Source organism: Peromyscus maniculatus, chromosome 4 (genome assembly GCF_049852395.1).
Source record: "Peromyscus maniculatus bairdii isolate BWxNUB_F1_BW_parent chromosome 4, HU_Pman_BW_mat_3.1, whole genome shotgun sequence".
Lineage (NCBI taxonomy): Eukaryota > Metazoa > Chordata > Mammalia > Rodentia > Cricetidae > Peromyscus > Peromyscus maniculatus.
In genome coordinates, this window is record NC_134855.1 from 118,473,472 (window position 1) to 118,491,458 (window position 17,987).

General features: G+C 40.3%; 1 protein-coding gene across 17 annotated transcripts in view; it reads right to left on the minus strand.

Annotated features, from left to right (window-relative positions):
• The window catches only part of Sel1l2 (SEL1L2 adaptor subunit of SYVN1 ubiquitin ligase), a 137,808-nt gene that overhangs the window by 33,207 nt on the left and 86,614 nt on the right, over positions 1-17,987 (minus strand). For all 17 annotated transcript variants that reach the window (XM_076570736.1, XM_076570735.1, XM_042276352.2 and 14 more), the window contains 6 exons: positions 16,782-16,884; positions 10,274-10,436; positions 2,447-2,500; positions 1,962-2,021; positions 1,794-1,875; positions 1-8 (listed from right to left, as the gene is read on the minus strand). The exon at positions 1-8 is cut by the window's left edge and continues 147 nt beyond it. In XM_076570736.1, coding sequence (XP_076426851.1) covers positions 1-8; positions 1,794-1,875; positions 1,962-2,021; positions 2,447-2,500; positions 10,274-10,436; positions 16,782-16,884 — 470 coding nt within the window. The remainder of the gene's footprint in view (positions 9-1,793; positions 1,876-1,961; positions 2,022-2,446; positions 2,501-10,273; positions 10,437-16,781; positions 16,885-17,987) is intronic.

The following is a 17,987-nucleotide window of genomic DNA, read 5'->3' on the forward strand; positions in this document are numbered from 1 at the left end:
GTCAGCAACTGTGAATAGAAACAAACCAGAAAATAGAACACCTGGCCAGCAAGAAGTAACAGTTGACTTGGAGAAACACGGTTACACTCATTCTGCTTAAATTGTGCGGGAATCTGGACTGCTGACAGGGAAGAGCCATAGGAAATCGGGACTTGCTGGGCTTTGTTTATTTGGATATGAAAAACAGTGGGAAAAAGTCTGTACTTGCCTTTGACACTCATAAATATTATCAGCATAGACTCGTGTGAGGATATGGGCAAGGTTTTAAAGGGACATCCATTGATCCCCCTGTGCTAACTTTTTTCGGGATGGGCATTGCAATAGAAGAATAAGGGCTACTCAGTTATTCCCTATAGATAGTATGAGAATAAATACAAAAATGCATTTGCTTGAATATTCCTAGCAAAATGTACAGTTGAAATACATACATAGAGATTCCATTATCATTAAGCATATGAAAAATGATCTTGTCATAAATAGCTTCTGAAATCCAACAGTATTTTTTTCAAGCCCTCCTTTCCCCCAGATGTCTAAGATACATGTTTAGATGTTATTGTAAATACAGAAGTTAACCTAATGGACTCAATCCACCTCTAGGAAGACTTTTATTTAGAACTGTATGTAATCTCTCTGAGTGATATTGCAAGATGGAATGTGACATACAACTCTGAAGAGCCTCTAGGAACACAAACTACCTCATTCTCTATTTTTGTAGTCAAAAATTGTGTGGTAGAACAATGACTGAACCATGGAGCGATCCCTCGTGTGTGTGTGTGTGTGTGTGTGTGTGTGTGTGTGTGTGTGTGTGTGTGTGTATGTGTGTCTTCTATTTGTTTCATTAGAATTTCTTTTTCACTTCTTTATTTTTTTTGAGACAGGGTCTCTTTATATATAGCTCTGGCTAGCCTCAAACTTGAAGTGACCATTCTGTGTTTCTGCATCCCAGATACAGAGTCTACAGGTTGTGATGGTTTCAAAGAAAACGGCCCCTTGTTGGAGTAGGTGTGGCCTTGTTGGAGGAAATGTCTCACTGTGGGGGCAGGCTTTGAGGTCTCCTGTGCTCAAGCTACACCCAGTGTGGACACAGACTCCTTCTGCTGCCTGTGGATCAAGATATAAAACTCAGCCAGGCGGTGGTGGCACACGCCTTTAACCTCAGCACTCAGGAGGCAGAGCCAGGCGGATCTCTGCGAGTTCAAGGCCAGCTTGGTCTACAGAGCAAGATCCAGGACAGGCACCAAAACTACACAGAGAAACCCTGTCTTGAAGAAACAAAACCAAAAACAAACAAACAAACAAAAAGATATAAAACACTCAGAACCATGTCTGCCTGCATCCTGCCATGCTGCTCACCATGATGTTAATGGACTAAACCTCTAAAACTGTAAGCCAGCTCCAATTAAATGTCTTCCTTCCTAAGAGTTGAGGTGGTCATGGTGTCTCTTCACAGCAATAGAAACACTAAGACGCAGGCCCATACCACCATAACCCCACTAGGAACTTTTTAACAAACCATCCAACATTATGTAGGTTAGAATTAGGGGAGTTCACTTAGTATTTATGTTTAAGAAGCAGGTATTATAGCAAGGGCGAGTGGTGTGCAGCTCTTGGGAGAGAGAGGCAGGTAGATCTCTATGAGTTAGAGTCCAGCCTAGTCCTACATAGGGAATTCCAGGCCAGCTAAGGATATATACAATGAGACCTTGACTCCAAAAAAAAAAAAACAAAAAAAACAAAAAAACAAAACTGTTCTTACCCCCCCCCTCCTGCAAAAACTTATGAGAATTACTCACTATAATCTGCCACTTTCTTGTAATGATTTAGGGCAACTTCACAATTTTGTAGAACATTGATTCCTGACAAATATCTGTACCCCTAAAACACAAGCATTTATACGTGTTAGTATTTGTATAATGCTATAGTTACAATACATCTACTTTGGTCTAAGAATATTTACAAACCAGAATCATCTGGGACATCATGCTTCCTCCAGCACTTCCAAAGGTATAATATATCAGTGCCTAAGGTACAAGAAATACAATTATATTGGTTTCCAAAATTTGGAACTCAAGTCAAATACTGTTTCTTCATCCCTACCCCAGTAATGAACTGAAAAACCATTCCAAAATATACCCCAAGTTTCAATCTGTTCTGTTAATATGGTTTCCATTTATTGGGGGTTACCAGGGTATTGAGTCTGTGATAAAGGCGTGACATATGGCATTTCATTTTATCATCTTAAAATCCTATGAAGTAGATAGTATCTACCTTCAGTAAAGAACCTGATGTATGAGACTTCAAGAAATTTGTGGCAGATTGCTAAATTTCTCTGTTGAGTGGGTACTTTTAATACAACAGTAGAATGAGCCTTTCTAAGAATAAATTCTATTCAATGTTCCTTTTAAATAAGTAAATTTTGTTCCAGAAAAAATAGAGTTGACTTTACCTTGGCTTGATCATATTCCATTCCTATTCCATAAGACGATAAAAATCCTAGTGCCTAAAGGGCATAAGAAAACACAAACCTGAGTCAATTTGTTTCATCATTTTTATCTACAGATTTATGTTTTAGATTTGTTTATTTTATTTTATGTGTGTGAGTGCTTTGCCTGCATGTATCTATGTGTACCATGTATATTCCTGGTGCCCTCAGAGGTCAAAAGGGGGGCATTGGATTCCCTAGAGCTGGAGTTATAGATTGCTGGGAACCATCATGTAGGTTCTGGGAATCAAATCCTGGTTCACTGCAAGAGCAACAAATGCTCTTAGCCACTGAACCATCTCTCCAACTCCATAATTTTTGTCTATATTGATAATGGATATCTTACATATATTTTTATAATAATTTATACTGTTATTTATAATACAAAAAAGTGCTTTTATATTGGGAGGATTATATAATATGTGAATCTTTGGTAACTCTTGTTGTGCTTTAGAATAAGATATAATAATAAAATAGTAAAGTCAGGCATGGTGGTACATATCTGTAATCCCAGGAGGCTGAGGAAGGAGGATCATGGCATCTAGGCTATCCTAGGCTACATAGAAAGACCTTGTCTCAAAAAAACGAAACAAAAGCAAGCAAACTAGAAAATATTATAAACTTGTGGTTGATGTATGTTTTCCTTTGTTGTAAATAAAGTTTTCCTTTGATATGTGTTGGAGTCTGCCAGAGTCCAGCTCTGACCTGTCAAAGAGTTCTTTGTGGGAGGAGAGAGGAATGAGGAAATGATAGAAAGATAGAAACAGACAATAAAAAAGACAGAGACACAGGATAGCTTCGGGAAGGCCCTGGGTCAATACCCAGTGGCCTCGAGGTTTATTCCAAAGGGCTTTTTCTACAATGCCAAGGGTTGAGGCAAAAGACCGCCCCCATTCAAGATAAAAGCACAATATGTAGCCAATTGTAGACCCTTCAAAACACCTGGTAACTACACCTGTGGCCAAATCATCCCATTATGCAGCCCTGCTAGGTAAAGCAAGCTCAGATTCTCTGACCTTGAGTAAGGTCTTACTAGGGAGCCTCTGTGGGCCCCCACAGATATAAGCTTTCTCTATTTCTTGCTTTTTGTGATATGGTGATTGAGCCCAGGACCTCACATGTGCAGGGCAATGCTCTACTACTGAGCTATTTCCCCACCTCTAATTTAAGTATTTTTATTCATATTTTAAAAATAAAATAGAATTGACATAATAAAATACTTAAATAAAAATATACTGAATAAAGAGTGAAAGCCTGATCACAGAGCAAGATGGAAGTATTGGAAGCCCCTGCCTGCATCCGACACAGTATGCCATCCAAAACGCTTTTATAGAAACCACAGAAACAAGTTAAATCAGTACATCAGTGTGACGCACCAAGCGAAAAATGGGACTCAAAGCCCACATAGGCAGCTCCCAGATGGTTTGACCTATGATTTCCCACATTTGTGATGGTGTGAAAGCAACATGTGCTCTATAGAAACTGTGTTTCAAATCTGGATTTTGTTATTTCCTGGGCTAGTGGCACGGCATACTGTACTCCTAGGATGCTGGGCAGTAGCAGTGAGCTGCAGTTCCTGGTCAGATGTGATCACAAGGGTAGACCACTCTGTGATGTATGTGTTGGTAAGTTATAGTGTTTGGAAGGTGACACGGACTAAGTGCATTTCAACTTGTGATGTTTTCAATTTCTTATTGGCTCTTTGAGATTCGTTTCTTCCAGCAGCTCTCTGTGAACCCTTCTCAGGTCTTATTGGGCCACTTCCGTAGTCTCCAGGCCTATCTCTTCCTGTCTGTTCTTCATCTGCCATCATCACCACCCCCATCTACCATTACCAAGCTTGTATTTTTATGTCACAGAGTTTATAAGGATGCTGTCAAATGTCAAGCATGTTCATCGAGGTTAAATAATTCAATTACCCCAGGAAATGAGTAATTGTATTATACTTTCAAGGATAAAGAACCCTGTTACTTTTCATTTGTGTGTGTGTGTGTGTGTGTGTGTGTGTGTGTGTGTGTGTGTGTGCCAGAGTATAATCTCAGGAGTTCCTCAGTTTATCATCCACTTCTTTTTTGCTTGTTTTGTTGAGGCAGGGCCTCTTACTGGCCTGGAACTGGGTAGGTCAAGTTAAGCTGGCATGGCTGGCCAGCAAGCTACAGGGCTCACCTGCCTGTCTTTGCCTCCCTAGTGTTGGGTTTATAGGTTCATGTCATCGCCCCTGGCTTTAAATGGGTTCTGAGCTTAGAACCCAGATCCTCATGTTTACAGAGCAAGCACTTTCTGAACTGAGCCATAACCTGAGTCCTGTGTTGCTTTTGTGATTAGGAAATTGATTCTAGAAGTTATTTTTTCCCTTTCTAATACATTAGTGTAACTTCTGTCCTTTACATAATCTGCACACTGATCAAAGCCCCTACTCTGAAAATCTTCACGTTCTTCTTTAGCCTCCTTTTAAAGAAGGTGCACCTTGCACACTCATTGCAAGTGGAAAGTCCTGGGACTCCTCTGCACCTTGGAATGTATACTTGAAATGGTTAAATGGGCTCTTTTAAAAGATGCCACTAGCCACTTTTAGATTAAAAAAATTTCCTGCAACTCCTGGCAATTCCTGATTGTGCTCAGTTTAGAATCCGGTTCAATTATGCAGAAACTTTGACAGTAAACAAACACACTGACCTTTAAAGAGAAGGTATCATTTGGGGTTATATTTGAAGACTCTCTACGGAGTACATCGTTTTGGGCCGAGCTCAGCAAACATGTAGGTCTGTCCTTCAGGAAAACTGTGTAAACTGGTGAAGTTGCGAAGTAAAGCTGGTATTAAATTTCTACTCTGCGATGGGGAAGGGACAGTTCTCTATACAGAGCTCACTGAAGATGAAAGGACTGGACCATGATGGTACCACCCTTGTGTAATCAAACCAACCAGGGTCATGCTTCCTCCCTCTTTAGCGGAGGTGATGACAATGAATGACAGGCTCTGCATTCAACCCATTTTTATTATTTTTATGCTGCTCACAGCATTCCAGGACAGTGGAGGAAGCTGAAAGGCCTTAAGGGCTGTCACTCGGTAGACTGTGCTGACGACTGTCCTTTCCTTTGTGCCTGGGTGGGCATTGCCACCTAACAACTTCATCACCATCCGCTTTCAGTGGTGTTTGTCTTTTCTTTTTGGGATAAGGATAAGATAAAAGTAGGCAGATCATAAAATGATTAAATCTTAACCCAGGAAAGAAACATTTTGTGAGCTGAGAGAAGAGGGGTGACATCTGTGACTCTTTAGCAGTTTTGAAGGTCGGATTCTGCATGCCGGCTTCTCATCAGACTCGATTCTGAATTCCGCTGGTTTGCTTATGGCACTCAGCATGGGTAAATGCCTGGGATTTACTGTGAAGGCTTTAGTGTAATGGATATTTTTACCGTATTTTAAAGTAAGGTACTCAGAGTCTGCAGTAACAATTTAAAAATCAAACATCTCTCTGTTTGCTTTTTCTAAGAAATTATTAAAGGAGGAGGAAGATTAAGCAATTTCCCTCTAATTACCATATGAAGCTGGAAAGCATTTGTGATCATTACTTTTTGGCTCAAACTACATGTGAAAGCAAAGTGTGAATCAGTTCTAATGAGTAAGTCAGATACTCTTAATACAAGGCCATTAACATCAAGAACACCCAACAGAAGCCTCGAGTCATCAAAGTGATTATTAGATTGACACTAGAGATGATGTTTTCAGCCAGGGCATGGTGCTGATGACTAGAGTCTTTCCAGAAACCCTTCAGCCCTTCAAATTTGACATAAAGAAAGAATATGTGGAGCCTGCTGCCATTGCGATACAATGATTTTCAAATCACAGAACACAGTAAAACATCACTCACATCTTTCTCTTTTATACATCTGGGGTAGTTATTTTTATATAATAGAAAGGATTTTCATATAATCTGTGGTAAATCTGTTTTGAATTGTATAGCCAAAGAAGTGTGTACATTTAAGTCCAATGACTTAGAAAATTTACATTTGTATGTGTGTGTGTGTGTGTGTGTGACAATAAGCATGTGTATGAGGTGTTTAAAGGACCACTCCTGGTAGACAGTCATGTCCTTTCACTGATCAAACACAGGGTTCAGGCTACAGACAGGCACCTTTCCCTCCTGAGTCATTTTCATGGAGACTACTCTCTCTCTTTATACACACACACACACACACACACACACACACACACACACACACACACACAGAAAGAGAGAGAGAGAGAGAGAGAGAGAGAGAGAGAGTATATACTCTATATAATATATACACAGTATATATAATATCACATGTATTATATATAAGAATATTGTTATTTGGTCACATTTCCAGCTTCTTTAGGTGCATTTCTGTGTGACATTGTCCTCCCAGTTCCCAGAAACATTTCTGACAATCCACACAATGTTCCTAGATTAGGCTAGCTCAAACAGCAGGCCAACAAAGATGCTCCTGGCCAGCCCTATTAGAGAGCTGTTATCAGGATGGTCTGTGGCACAAAATCTCTTCAACTGGCTATTCTTTGTACAATCAATCAATCAATGAATGAATGAGTAAATAGATTCCTAGGGAAGTTGCTAGAGGTAACAGTGATAGATAGCTTCAGTTCAGCCTCAGTTCAGCTGCAGTCCTGGAGACTTTCTACTCATCCGTATACAAATGATCTGTTTCCTAATCTATAAGGGGTCAGCCTGAGATTAAAGGAGTCCCAGGATGTCAAAGAAGGGGTAAGTGGGCTTTGCTAGAGAACTTTTACCAAGCAATAATATAACACGCCACATTTCAACAGCATGACTGGAATTTGCATATCAGGTCCATGTCAACCTCTGTTGGTTAAGTTTGTTCACATGCACAATCTCTCTTCTGGTCTTCCTTGAGACCAAACACACACATACTGGACAGATGACCTTACTTTTACATCTGAGGAAACTGAGACTCAGAAAGGACACATCCCAGGGTGGGGGCAGTGTTGGAACCCATGGTTAAAACAAGGACTGGCTGACCTAAAAGACAGAGCTGTTGAGGTGAACAGTGTCACACACTAGTATGCATTAATGCCCTTTAACATTTGCTAAGGATTCTTGAAGGTATTATTTACTTCTTCTAGCAGCTTTGTGAAGCGCACACGTTATCACCAAGCTCCTTTTTAGGTTTGAGAAAATGGAGGTTTTGAGACATAGCTTCTTTAGGGATACCAGACATGCACACAAGATGGAAAAGCTATTAGGATGCAGAACCCAAGGCCACATATGATCGGACATGACCTGGGAACTCCTGCTGCACAGTACCTCACTGTGGTACCTTGTAGCCTGTGACTGTTTCCTAGAGTTTCCCATCAGTGCCTGCTTCTCTATAGAAAGATGATCATGGCAATTCATGGCCAGCAGTTGTAGTTTAGAGCTGTCTCCTCTGCTACTAGGTTTGCCCTTGAAAATTATTTTCTGATTAACTTTAAAGCCAATGGCAAACTATTTAATGAGAGTGTAGTCTGGTTGACTTAATTTATATGTGCACTGAAAATAAGAAAAGGAATTGGGTGATATAAATGGTAGGGTCATCCAAAGCTTTGCATTTTTGGTTAAGCAAACTATGAGATTTAACAATTCTTGTATTTTATTAACATTCATAGATGTGTCCACTGTGTTCTTTTTATGTATAACTGCAAGAATTCCAAGGAGTTAAACACAGTATCCACCAACATAAATTAAGATCATATGGATCTTTAAATAATGACATTGATCTGTATGTATTTACCTAGAAAGATATCCATGGTATTAAGTGAATAAAGAGCTGGCGAGGGAGCAGCGAATATATGTGGTCTCATTTTAAAAACTATATAGTATAACAGTTCTAGAAGTATAATAGTGAGAGCAATAATTTTTATAGCTTCCCTCTGCCTAACTGAAACTGTGTCTGTTAGCAGTCACTAACCCCTCCCTACCTACCCACTTCTCTCTTCTTTTATAATGAATGACCATGATGGTCCAGGCATGGAATTGAATGCCCCACAATAACTCCATTAAGCCATTCATGACTATAATTTATTCAACTTTACATTTTTTGTCTCAGACACTTTACTAAATGTCAGAGATGCACTATTGAACAAGTTGCAGTGTCCAATGTTTTATAATTATCTTAATTTTATGGATACAGATTTAGAGAGATTGCCCTATTTATCATGGGTTTTTGGTTCAACTTCTTCTGGTTCAACTAAGCATACAGTACCACAGGAACCCCATGGACCTCACTTGCCACCAGCCATATTCTAGAAAGATTGGGGCAAATGAACCACAGTGTGCCAGTGGGTAAGTGCCAAGCCTTCCTTAGCAGTGTATACAATCTTCTAGAAGCTGCCATCCCAGTTGCCTCAGAAGGTGACTCAGATGCAAGGAGATGAGACCTACATGGAGAGGATGTGAAAACCATCTTGGTGTAAATGCTTCACCCTCAAATAATGATTTCACAAGTACAGACACAGGGTTCTCATTAACAGGTTTACCATCATCAGACTCAAGAGTTCATTTTAGTATCTCCCCCTCCAAAGGCAGTTTGCCAGTCAGAGGCCATTTCCATCATAAGGCATGCTGGGTAAAGACACAGTTCAAATTTTATTCTTATCAGGTTACCTGGGAAACAGAATTGGAGTGTGAACCAAAGGTCAAATTCCCATGCAGAAGAAGGGGAAAGGGATTTTGTTCAATAAGTAGCTTATTCACTAAGCAAGCATAATAGTGCATTCAAACTGAATCCGACTCCATGCATATTTCCTGTACTGCATTGGATAGTAACAAGAAAGGTCTCTAGTGTACACCTTTTAGGCAACCTTACTTTCATCTTCGTATGTTCTGAATTCTTATATTTTTGTTTTTTGGCTAATGGTGTAAATTTTGTTTGTAAGTCAGACAAAACCCTTTTCATAAAACACTATAGCAACATAACAGCATGCCTTAACTTTATATTAAGGGGCTGAGACAAAATGATGTGTGCAGTTGCATGTGATTAGGGTGGTGTAAAAAGAGAGCCGCATAGAGCGAGAGGGCAAGTGAAAATACGTGGTGGTCCTCATAAGAGCTGAGCCAGAGGACTGACTCCGGAAGGTCTTTGTCTTTATTCTCTCCCCACCTCCTACCTCTCTCTTGCTATGTAGCCAAGAATGACGGTAAACTCTGATTCTCCTGCCTCTACCTCCTGAGTTCTGGGATTATAGTATGTACCACCAAGCCCTGTTTTAGACAATGCTGGAGCTCAAACTCAAGGCTTCATTTGTGCCAGGAAGGCACACTACCAACTGAGCCATGTCCCGAGCCCCAGTTTTTCTGATTTTTTTTAAATGAAATTATTATTTTATTATTGGAATAAAGTAAAGCACGTTTATTAAAATAGAAAAAGAAATGCTCTTAGCTTATAAAAGATTTGAAATTAAAAGTCAGGCAAACATTACCTTAAGATTTTGTTCCACATTTCTTTCAAAGATGAATATATTCTATATATACTTTAACAATGTTTGGATTCAGAGGTCTTGTGTCAAAATATACATGTGGATAGGTGGGAAGGTAGATTAGAGAACAGCTCTGCTCTGTTCCTATGAACCAGAACAGTTTATCCCAAGTTTCTGCTGTTCTCCTGCCTGGACGCCATTTCAGGGTGTTCTGAGTGGCCATAGGTGTGGGTCCATGCAGAGGGTGGGGGTATTATTTCTTCTCCCCTTTCATATGTTTGTGTTAATTGAAGGTGTAGCTATTGAAAAAAGTTTTGTTGTCTTTCAAAACTCACGTTTTGGGCTTTGTATGATCCTTCTTTAGCCAAAGACTCATATAACTGGATAGCTGCTGTTATATTTTGCATGCCGAAACTTCCAAATAGCAAAGCATCAGCCATTTTTTCCATAGCTTTCAAATTTCCCATGTCAGCTGCTCTGGCAAAGAGGATGTAGGCTCTGTTTTGAGAATGTAAAGTCAGGGAGTTGATTAGCAAAAGTGAAAATTTCTGCTCCCTCCTTGGGATGTCTTTCTAGTAGGTAAACTGCGGTTGTCACTATTAGTAATGATGCAGCTTTGCTGAAATCTGTTATACCTCTAGACCAATAATTACTTTTATGTCAATCAAAGATTTAAATTTCAAAGCTGTCTGACAAATTATGAAGTCACCAAAAATGAGATATTTATATAATATATACCATGTGTCAAGCCTATATACCAACTAAAGTGAAAAATTAAAGACTTATTCTAAAGCAGTGAGCTCTTCTATGGTCACTTCCATTATTAATAAGCATTTGTCTTATAAAATAAATTCCAAAAAATTATAAGAATTATCATAATTGAAATGTCACATCTACGAAATCTGTGTCACAAGAATGTTGGTAAATTTATAGTCTAAAATAATCTTCGAAAGCAGAACTAATTCTTCAACACAGCAGAGCCAGACTGTTTAGAAAAAAACCAATCCAAACAAACTTTAATGGGTGGGGCTTTAGCATCTAAGTGCCAGGTTCAAGTCCAAGCTCCACCAATTGCTAGTTGGAAAGCTTTAGTCTAACTTCTCCATTCCTTCTTCAGCCATAACACTGGGGTGGTTGTAGCACCTCCTCCAGGCTGCTGTGAGATGACCCTGTGGTTTGCTTGGCATAGGGCCTTATTTAGCTAGTACTGTTAGGGTGATCCCACTGATTAAAGTCTTATAGCTTAATAATTGTTCTGTAATTAGGTGGTGAATGGTGTGAAATTTTAGTGGTTAAAATACAGACATTGTAAGATCGCCACCTGACACACTGCATTGTCACCTGATCCGTACTGCACACAGCGACAGAAGGCATAAGAAAGCTCAAGCACAGGTCAGAGACAGAAAATGTTTTGGGGATTTGTTCTTACTTTTATAACGTTTTTTGGTAGTGCAAGATCAAAAAGTATTACTTATAATTTAATCTTGGTTCAAATATAGGAACACACACACACACACACACACACACACACACACAAGTCTTTGATTCCAATTTAAAACAACTAAGAGACTTAATTTTATGCACAACCTATCTATACCGATGCTAAAGCTGCTAGCTGGCTAGAGTAGAACAGGCTAAGGAAAAAGACCCTCGGGCAGAGAGATATCCAGTTAGGCCCTGGAGTTCTGGCTGTCAAAATAGAGGGTCTGTACTCCAGTGGAACAAGCTGGAAGCCAGAATGTCAAGAAAGAAATCATAGTCAAAGGAAGCTAAGATTCTGGAAAGCCAAGAACTGGGGAAAAGGTCTCAAAGGTCAATGTGATGACTTAGTCTTGATTTTCAATTGACGAGATTTAGAATCACCATGGAAACGTATCTCTGGGTGTCTCTAAGAGAGTGTTTTCTGAAAGGTTTAACTAAGGGGTGAAGCCCCATCCTGAATGTGAGTGGTACCATCCCACAGGCTAGGGTTCTGGACTGAATAAAGAGGAGAAAGCAGCCTGGACATCAACCTTCATCTCATCGTTTCCTGACTGTGTGGCCAGTTGTCTCGTGGTCCGGCTGTGTGATTTTCCTGCCATGGTGTGACATCAAGCTGTGACCCCACACAAAGCCTTCTTTAAATTGCTTTGTCAGACATTTTGTCAAAGCAATGAAAAAAGTAACCAGTTCAGAAAATGTGTACCAACACGAGGCCATTGATATGGCAAACGTGACTATGTAGCTGATGGTCTTTTAGAACTTGTCTGTGGGAGGAATGTGGAAGAGCTGAGAATATGTGCTAGAGAAGCCCTGGGATGCTAGAAACAGAGTTTACTGAGCCATTCTGGTGGAGTGTGGAAGACCAGGGTGCTGAATGCACTCTCTCTATATAAGAGAGCATTCATGTTATATATTTTGGCTTCAGTTTGCCCGTGTTCTTAACTTGGGTGACACTGAACTAAAAAATAATAAACTAGTTTGTTTGGTTGATGGAATTTTGTGTCAGGATCACATTTAGACTGTGATCTAAGTTCTCTTATTTAGATGAACAAAGAGAGAAAGCAGAAAAATATGAAAAGCAAGGAACTTGGTAAGGAAAGGATTGGGAGCAAAAGAATTGTGAACAAAGACCATTTGGACGAAGCCTCTGAAAGCATTAAAGAGATTAGTATTGTTAGAGAGAAGTCTCACACTCTTCATTGGGATAATAAAAAAAGGTCCCCCAGGGCAAGTTGCCACTCACTAAAGGATCTAACTTGTGGAAGTAAAAATTCATTTGGAAGGAGGAAGCCTGGGCTAGATCAACATGTAAGTGCTTAGCGTTAAACCTGATGACCTGAGTTCAATCCACAAGCCCCTCATGGTGGAAAGAAAGAACTGACCCCTACCCAAGTGCTATGACCCACACAATAAATAAAAAAGGAATACAATTTTTGATCAATAAATGGAAGGAGAGAGCTTGAACTGAGAATGTCACCGAAGAGATTCCTTGCTAGAAAATAACCACCTACAGAAGTGTTTCCCCGGGGCAGCACAGAGGCCACTCTCACTGTGTCTGAGAGGACCAGCCTGTATCTCAAACCAGCAGCAGAACTTGGCAGTGTTGTTCATGGAATACTGACTTTGCAGGCATAAAAGATGAAAGAGTGAAAGAATCATAGAAGCCTTTGCTAAGGCTAGGGATGGAGGCTAGGCAATGTGTTGCAGGGTCAGATTCCCTATTAAAAAGCTAAGCTGTTAAGGCATGAAGCTGGGCAGATAAAGCCTATGTTGTAGTGGAGGCCCTAGGATCTTGGAGATGCCATGAATGTCGAATATCCACTGAGGAATGCTGCAGGCATGAAGTACACCCAAAAGAGACCATGTCTGCTGCAGACGGCAAAGCTGGAAAGGCAGAACTGCCCAATACCACCGGAACTCACTATACTCAATCCCAAGCCCCAAGTGCTGGCCATAGTGCTATATGCAGGATTTGTGGTTTGCCCTGTTGGCCTTCAGTCTTGCTTTGATCTGATCTTTTCTTGGTATGCCTTCTTTTCTCCCTTTTGGAATTTACATCATGCCATCGTATATTATGAACATACACTGTTTTATTATTATTATTATTATTATTATTATTATTATTATTATTATTATTTTACAGGAACTCACAGGAGTTTTCTGTTGAGTTTCAGAAGAGACTTTGGAGTTTGGATTTTTGAGCAGTTAACAACTTGGAAGACTTTTAGTGATGGACTAAATGCATTTTTCATTATGAGATAAACACAAGACTTTGGGGAGCAGGGATGTAATGTTACTCTTTAAAAGGGTGTGTTTGGGTGACAAGTGACAAGAGGTGGATATGTTATAGTCTTGTCAGGCTGATGCAATGGAAACACCTCTGGGTGTGTCTTTGAGGGTGTTTCCAGAAAGATTTAATTGAGGACTGAAGACCCACCTTGAGTATGGGTGGAGCCATCACATGGGCTGAGTTTCTGTACTGAATAAAAGTGGAAAAACCAACTGATCATCAGCATTCTGGTTCCTGATTGGTGACCAGGTCCCTCACAGTCCTGTTCCACCACTTCTTTGCCAGTATGGACTGTACCCTTGAACTATGACCCCAAATAAACCCTTCCTTAAATTGCTTTTGCTTTGTCACATTTATGAGAAAAATAACTAATACAGTTGATAAAGACAAATGTCTAGGACCAAAGACAGATATTAGGAAGAGAGCCTGACAACTGGGATACAGAGTCCCTTGTGACTTCTGTCACTGCACCTGCTGCTACAAAACCCTACAGCCTACTGGACTGAGAAGGGCACCAGCAGAGAGCAGGGACAAGAAACCTGATGGGGGCATTCCATGCTCAACTCAGTCTAGTACCAAGAGGCAGCAACAGGCTATGAAACAAATCTTTGTAGAAGTCTTTAATCCCATGAGAAGGGTTGGCATTATGGCTTTCTTATTAGGAAAGTCCAAAGTCATAAAAGAGATGAAGAACCTAGGACCAGAGAAGTTGCTTCTGGCTAGGAAAGAGTAAGAGCTAGGTTGCAGTTCCCAAGAGGAAAAAAAATTAGGAGAATCTGGGTAACATGGACAGACACAATAAACTGAGCAACTGGCATCATCTGTAAAGGTTGTTGGTTGGTGCTGGCTACTGAGATGAATGCTAGGGAAGGAAGGTCTAAATGCTTCTCCAGGGCTCACCAGTAACTTGCTGTGGAGAGCAGCTTATCTTCATCCCTTCTTTCTGTCAGGGAGTAGTTCTTAGTGAAGGACCAACCCTAGGAAGAATGCATTCAGAATGCAGATGTGGACAAGCTGAAAGGCTTAGTGCCATTTCAAACTATGTCATCCTTATCCTGGGAAGTGACAAAACAAGGAGGTGGGCTGGAGAAATTAAATGAATCCCCTTTCTTTGGTGGTGCACACAGTAATTCTTCTCTCCATCTTTCTGCATCTTAGATATGAATGTACAGGCATGCTTGACTTAAGGACAGTATGTGTTATCCTAACAGTTCAAGAACTTTACTTAGCATTCCTGTAAACTCCTGGATGTCTTGGTTTGAGCAACTCTGGTTTTCTGTTTCCAGGTGCTCAGAAGGGTCAGAGACTCAACCCATAGTTGCACTTCTGCTGCTGAAAAAACAAGCTGCTCTTCTGTGACTTTTGGGCAAGGATTGGGATCAGGAAAGCCTGGGCAAGAACTGTCTGGTGGAAAAGCTCCTGTGCTGGTGGGAGATTTGCTCCCAGGACTGCATTTCCCCCTGTTGCTTATACCCAAGAGGAAGGATCCCTTCAATGTCAAGTGGAACTGTTACTTGGGACCTGTAGCTGGAGATTTCTCCAGTCCTGCCTGGCCCACAGTCAGGACAAATCTCTCTCACCCGCCAGTCCTGCAGTCGCTCAGACCCAACCAAGTAAACACACAGAGATTTACATTGCTTACAAACTGTATGGCCACAGCAGGCTTCTTGTTATCTAGTTCTTATATCTTAAATTTACCCATATCTATTAGTCTATAGGTTGCCACATGGCTGGTACCTGACATCTCGCTTTTCATGGTGGCGTCTGGCAGCGTCTCTCTGACTCCGCCTTTCACTTCCCAGAATTCTCCTCTCTCCTTGTCCCGCCTATACTTCCTGCCTGGCTACTGGCCAAACAGTGTTTTATTTATTGACCAATCAGAGCAACACATTTAACATACAGAACATCCCACAGCAGGGACCTTCTAGGAGTGTTTTGGCACTATCAGATCAAATCTAAATTATCCCTTGGCTTGACAGGGAATACACTAGTGGGCTCCTTATCTCGTGGCACTCTCATGCTACAGGCTGAGAAACCAAGCCCCAGCATTTGTTTGTTTGTACTTTTTTAAATTGTGTATGTGCATGTGTGTGTAGTGTTGTACATGTATATGCACATACACACGTGTGTGTGTGTGTGTGTGTGTGTGTGTGTGTGTGTGTGTGTGTGCATGTTGAGGCCAGATGTTGACATTGGGTGTCTTCCTTTGTTACTCTCCACATTATTTTTTGACACAAGGTCTCTTGCTGAGCTCTTAGAACCACTTAACTAGACTGGAAGCCAGGGACCTTGGGGATCTGCTTGACCCCAACCCCAGCGCTAGGGTGACAGGTGTGGGTCACCGTGCCTGACTTTTACACAGGTGGCAGGTGATCCACAGATGGTTGTCTCCCTAGCCTCACTCCCAGGGCTTGAAGGGGAAAAATGAAGTACCACTTACCTTGCTGAACTCATCTTTGAACAAAACAGTATTATATGTGTTCAAGTGCTTTGAAGGTGGTGGTGTTGCACACCTTTAATCCCAGCACTTGGGAGGCAGAGGCAGGTAGATCTCTGTGAGTTCGAGGTCAGCCTGGTCTACAAAGTGAGTTCCAGCACAGCTAGGACTGTTACACAGAGAAACCCTGTCTTGGAAAAAAAAAAAGTGCTTTGAAAGCCATAAGGTCTATACAAATACTCAGGTAGAATAAAGTATGCTAAAACACAAACCATTTTTATTTCATTTGAAATTTCTTACAATTAGAGTAAAAAAGTATTTTTGCTGAATGTGTCTATCAGTCACTTATGTCTGCATGTTGCTTCATGGAAAGGAATCCCAGTCTCAATACAATCCTCTTGCTTGTTAAACGGATCAATTTGGGAATCCTTAAGTAATCATTGAACCCTTTTAAAAGCAAAAGCTGATGAACAAAGTGAACTTATTTATTATTATTCCAATAAGGTTTTAGTAATAAACTGGATTTTCTGATTGTCTAGGTTTTTGTTTTGTTTTGTTTTGTTTTTGTTTTGTTTTGTTTTGTTTTGTTTTTCAACCCAGAAATTTAACTTGGCTAAAGGAACTAGATACTTACTCTGTTTTCTGTTTTTGGCTTTTAGACTCCTGGAGCATCTTGTTGCCCATCTTAAATAATTCATCTCCTTTATCTGTGATACTTTTCTTGGCTTGCTTTTTGACTATATGGGGAAAAAGGGAGTAAAACCCAATATTATTTCTATTTTTAAAATTTGAGAAAAAATGTGCTGACTCTGTGCTAGCATTTTGTTTTGAGTTTTGCTACTCATTTGTCCAGTATTTGCATTTCAAGTAGATCATTTGGTATTATCCCTAGCTCAGGGGCCAGGAAAGTAGAGGAAAGAGATGCTTCCAATGTTCTCAGCCTAAGAAAAGGATGTGGGCTTCTGCAAGCAGAAGGTGAGAGGTGTCCCAGTACACCCTAGACAGAGGTAGGATCTGAGGTGCTGTGTTCTTAGTCCTGGCTGTCAATGCCTCCATTGTCTGTGCCACTAGGCCCATATACTTAGAGCCCTGATGTTCTACAAGGACATGGGCCAGGTATCTCCAGGATGACCAGAATAGGCATAGGAGCTGAAGAGGCAATTTTCTTGCAAAATTTTCTTTGTGTAAGGCTTCTGCCATTCCTTAATACCTTCCTGAGATGCACCAAGGAGTCTCATGTGACTTAAGAAAAATAAAGAAGTGATGTTTTTCTAACATTTATGCAACACTAATTTTTTTTTTTTAAAAAAAAACACTATTACTTGGTTTATTGATAAGAAAGCTAATTGGGCAGACTCCTATTTCCCCACCTTTCAACTATCTCTCTTTCTCCTCTCTCTCTGCCCTTTCTTCCTTTGTCTCCAAGTCCATTACAATACACAGTGAAGCCTGATCAGAAAAATAGAGCCTGAAGCCGTTTCCAAGGAAAGGCATTTGGGATTTGAAGCCTCATTAACAGGAGCACAAAGAGCTTTAAGTGGCTCTGTCTCTTTTTTTCCTCCCAGACAAGATAACAAGAGATGTCTATTTTAAAAAGTAGAAAAAAAATAACCAAAAAGTAAATTTTAAATTATTTTGAAAGCTTCAAGTTATTCAATCAATTCAGAAACACCAGACATTTTAGCATCTAATTTCTGCCTTGAGTTATATGTTATCTATACTCACAATTAAAAGGGAAAAGTCATAGAGAAAAAAAACCTGACTAATCTGTGTATAGAATAGTAATTATTGATATTAGCATGCTTTCTTTCAAAGCGTGGGCATACATTCTGGAAGACAG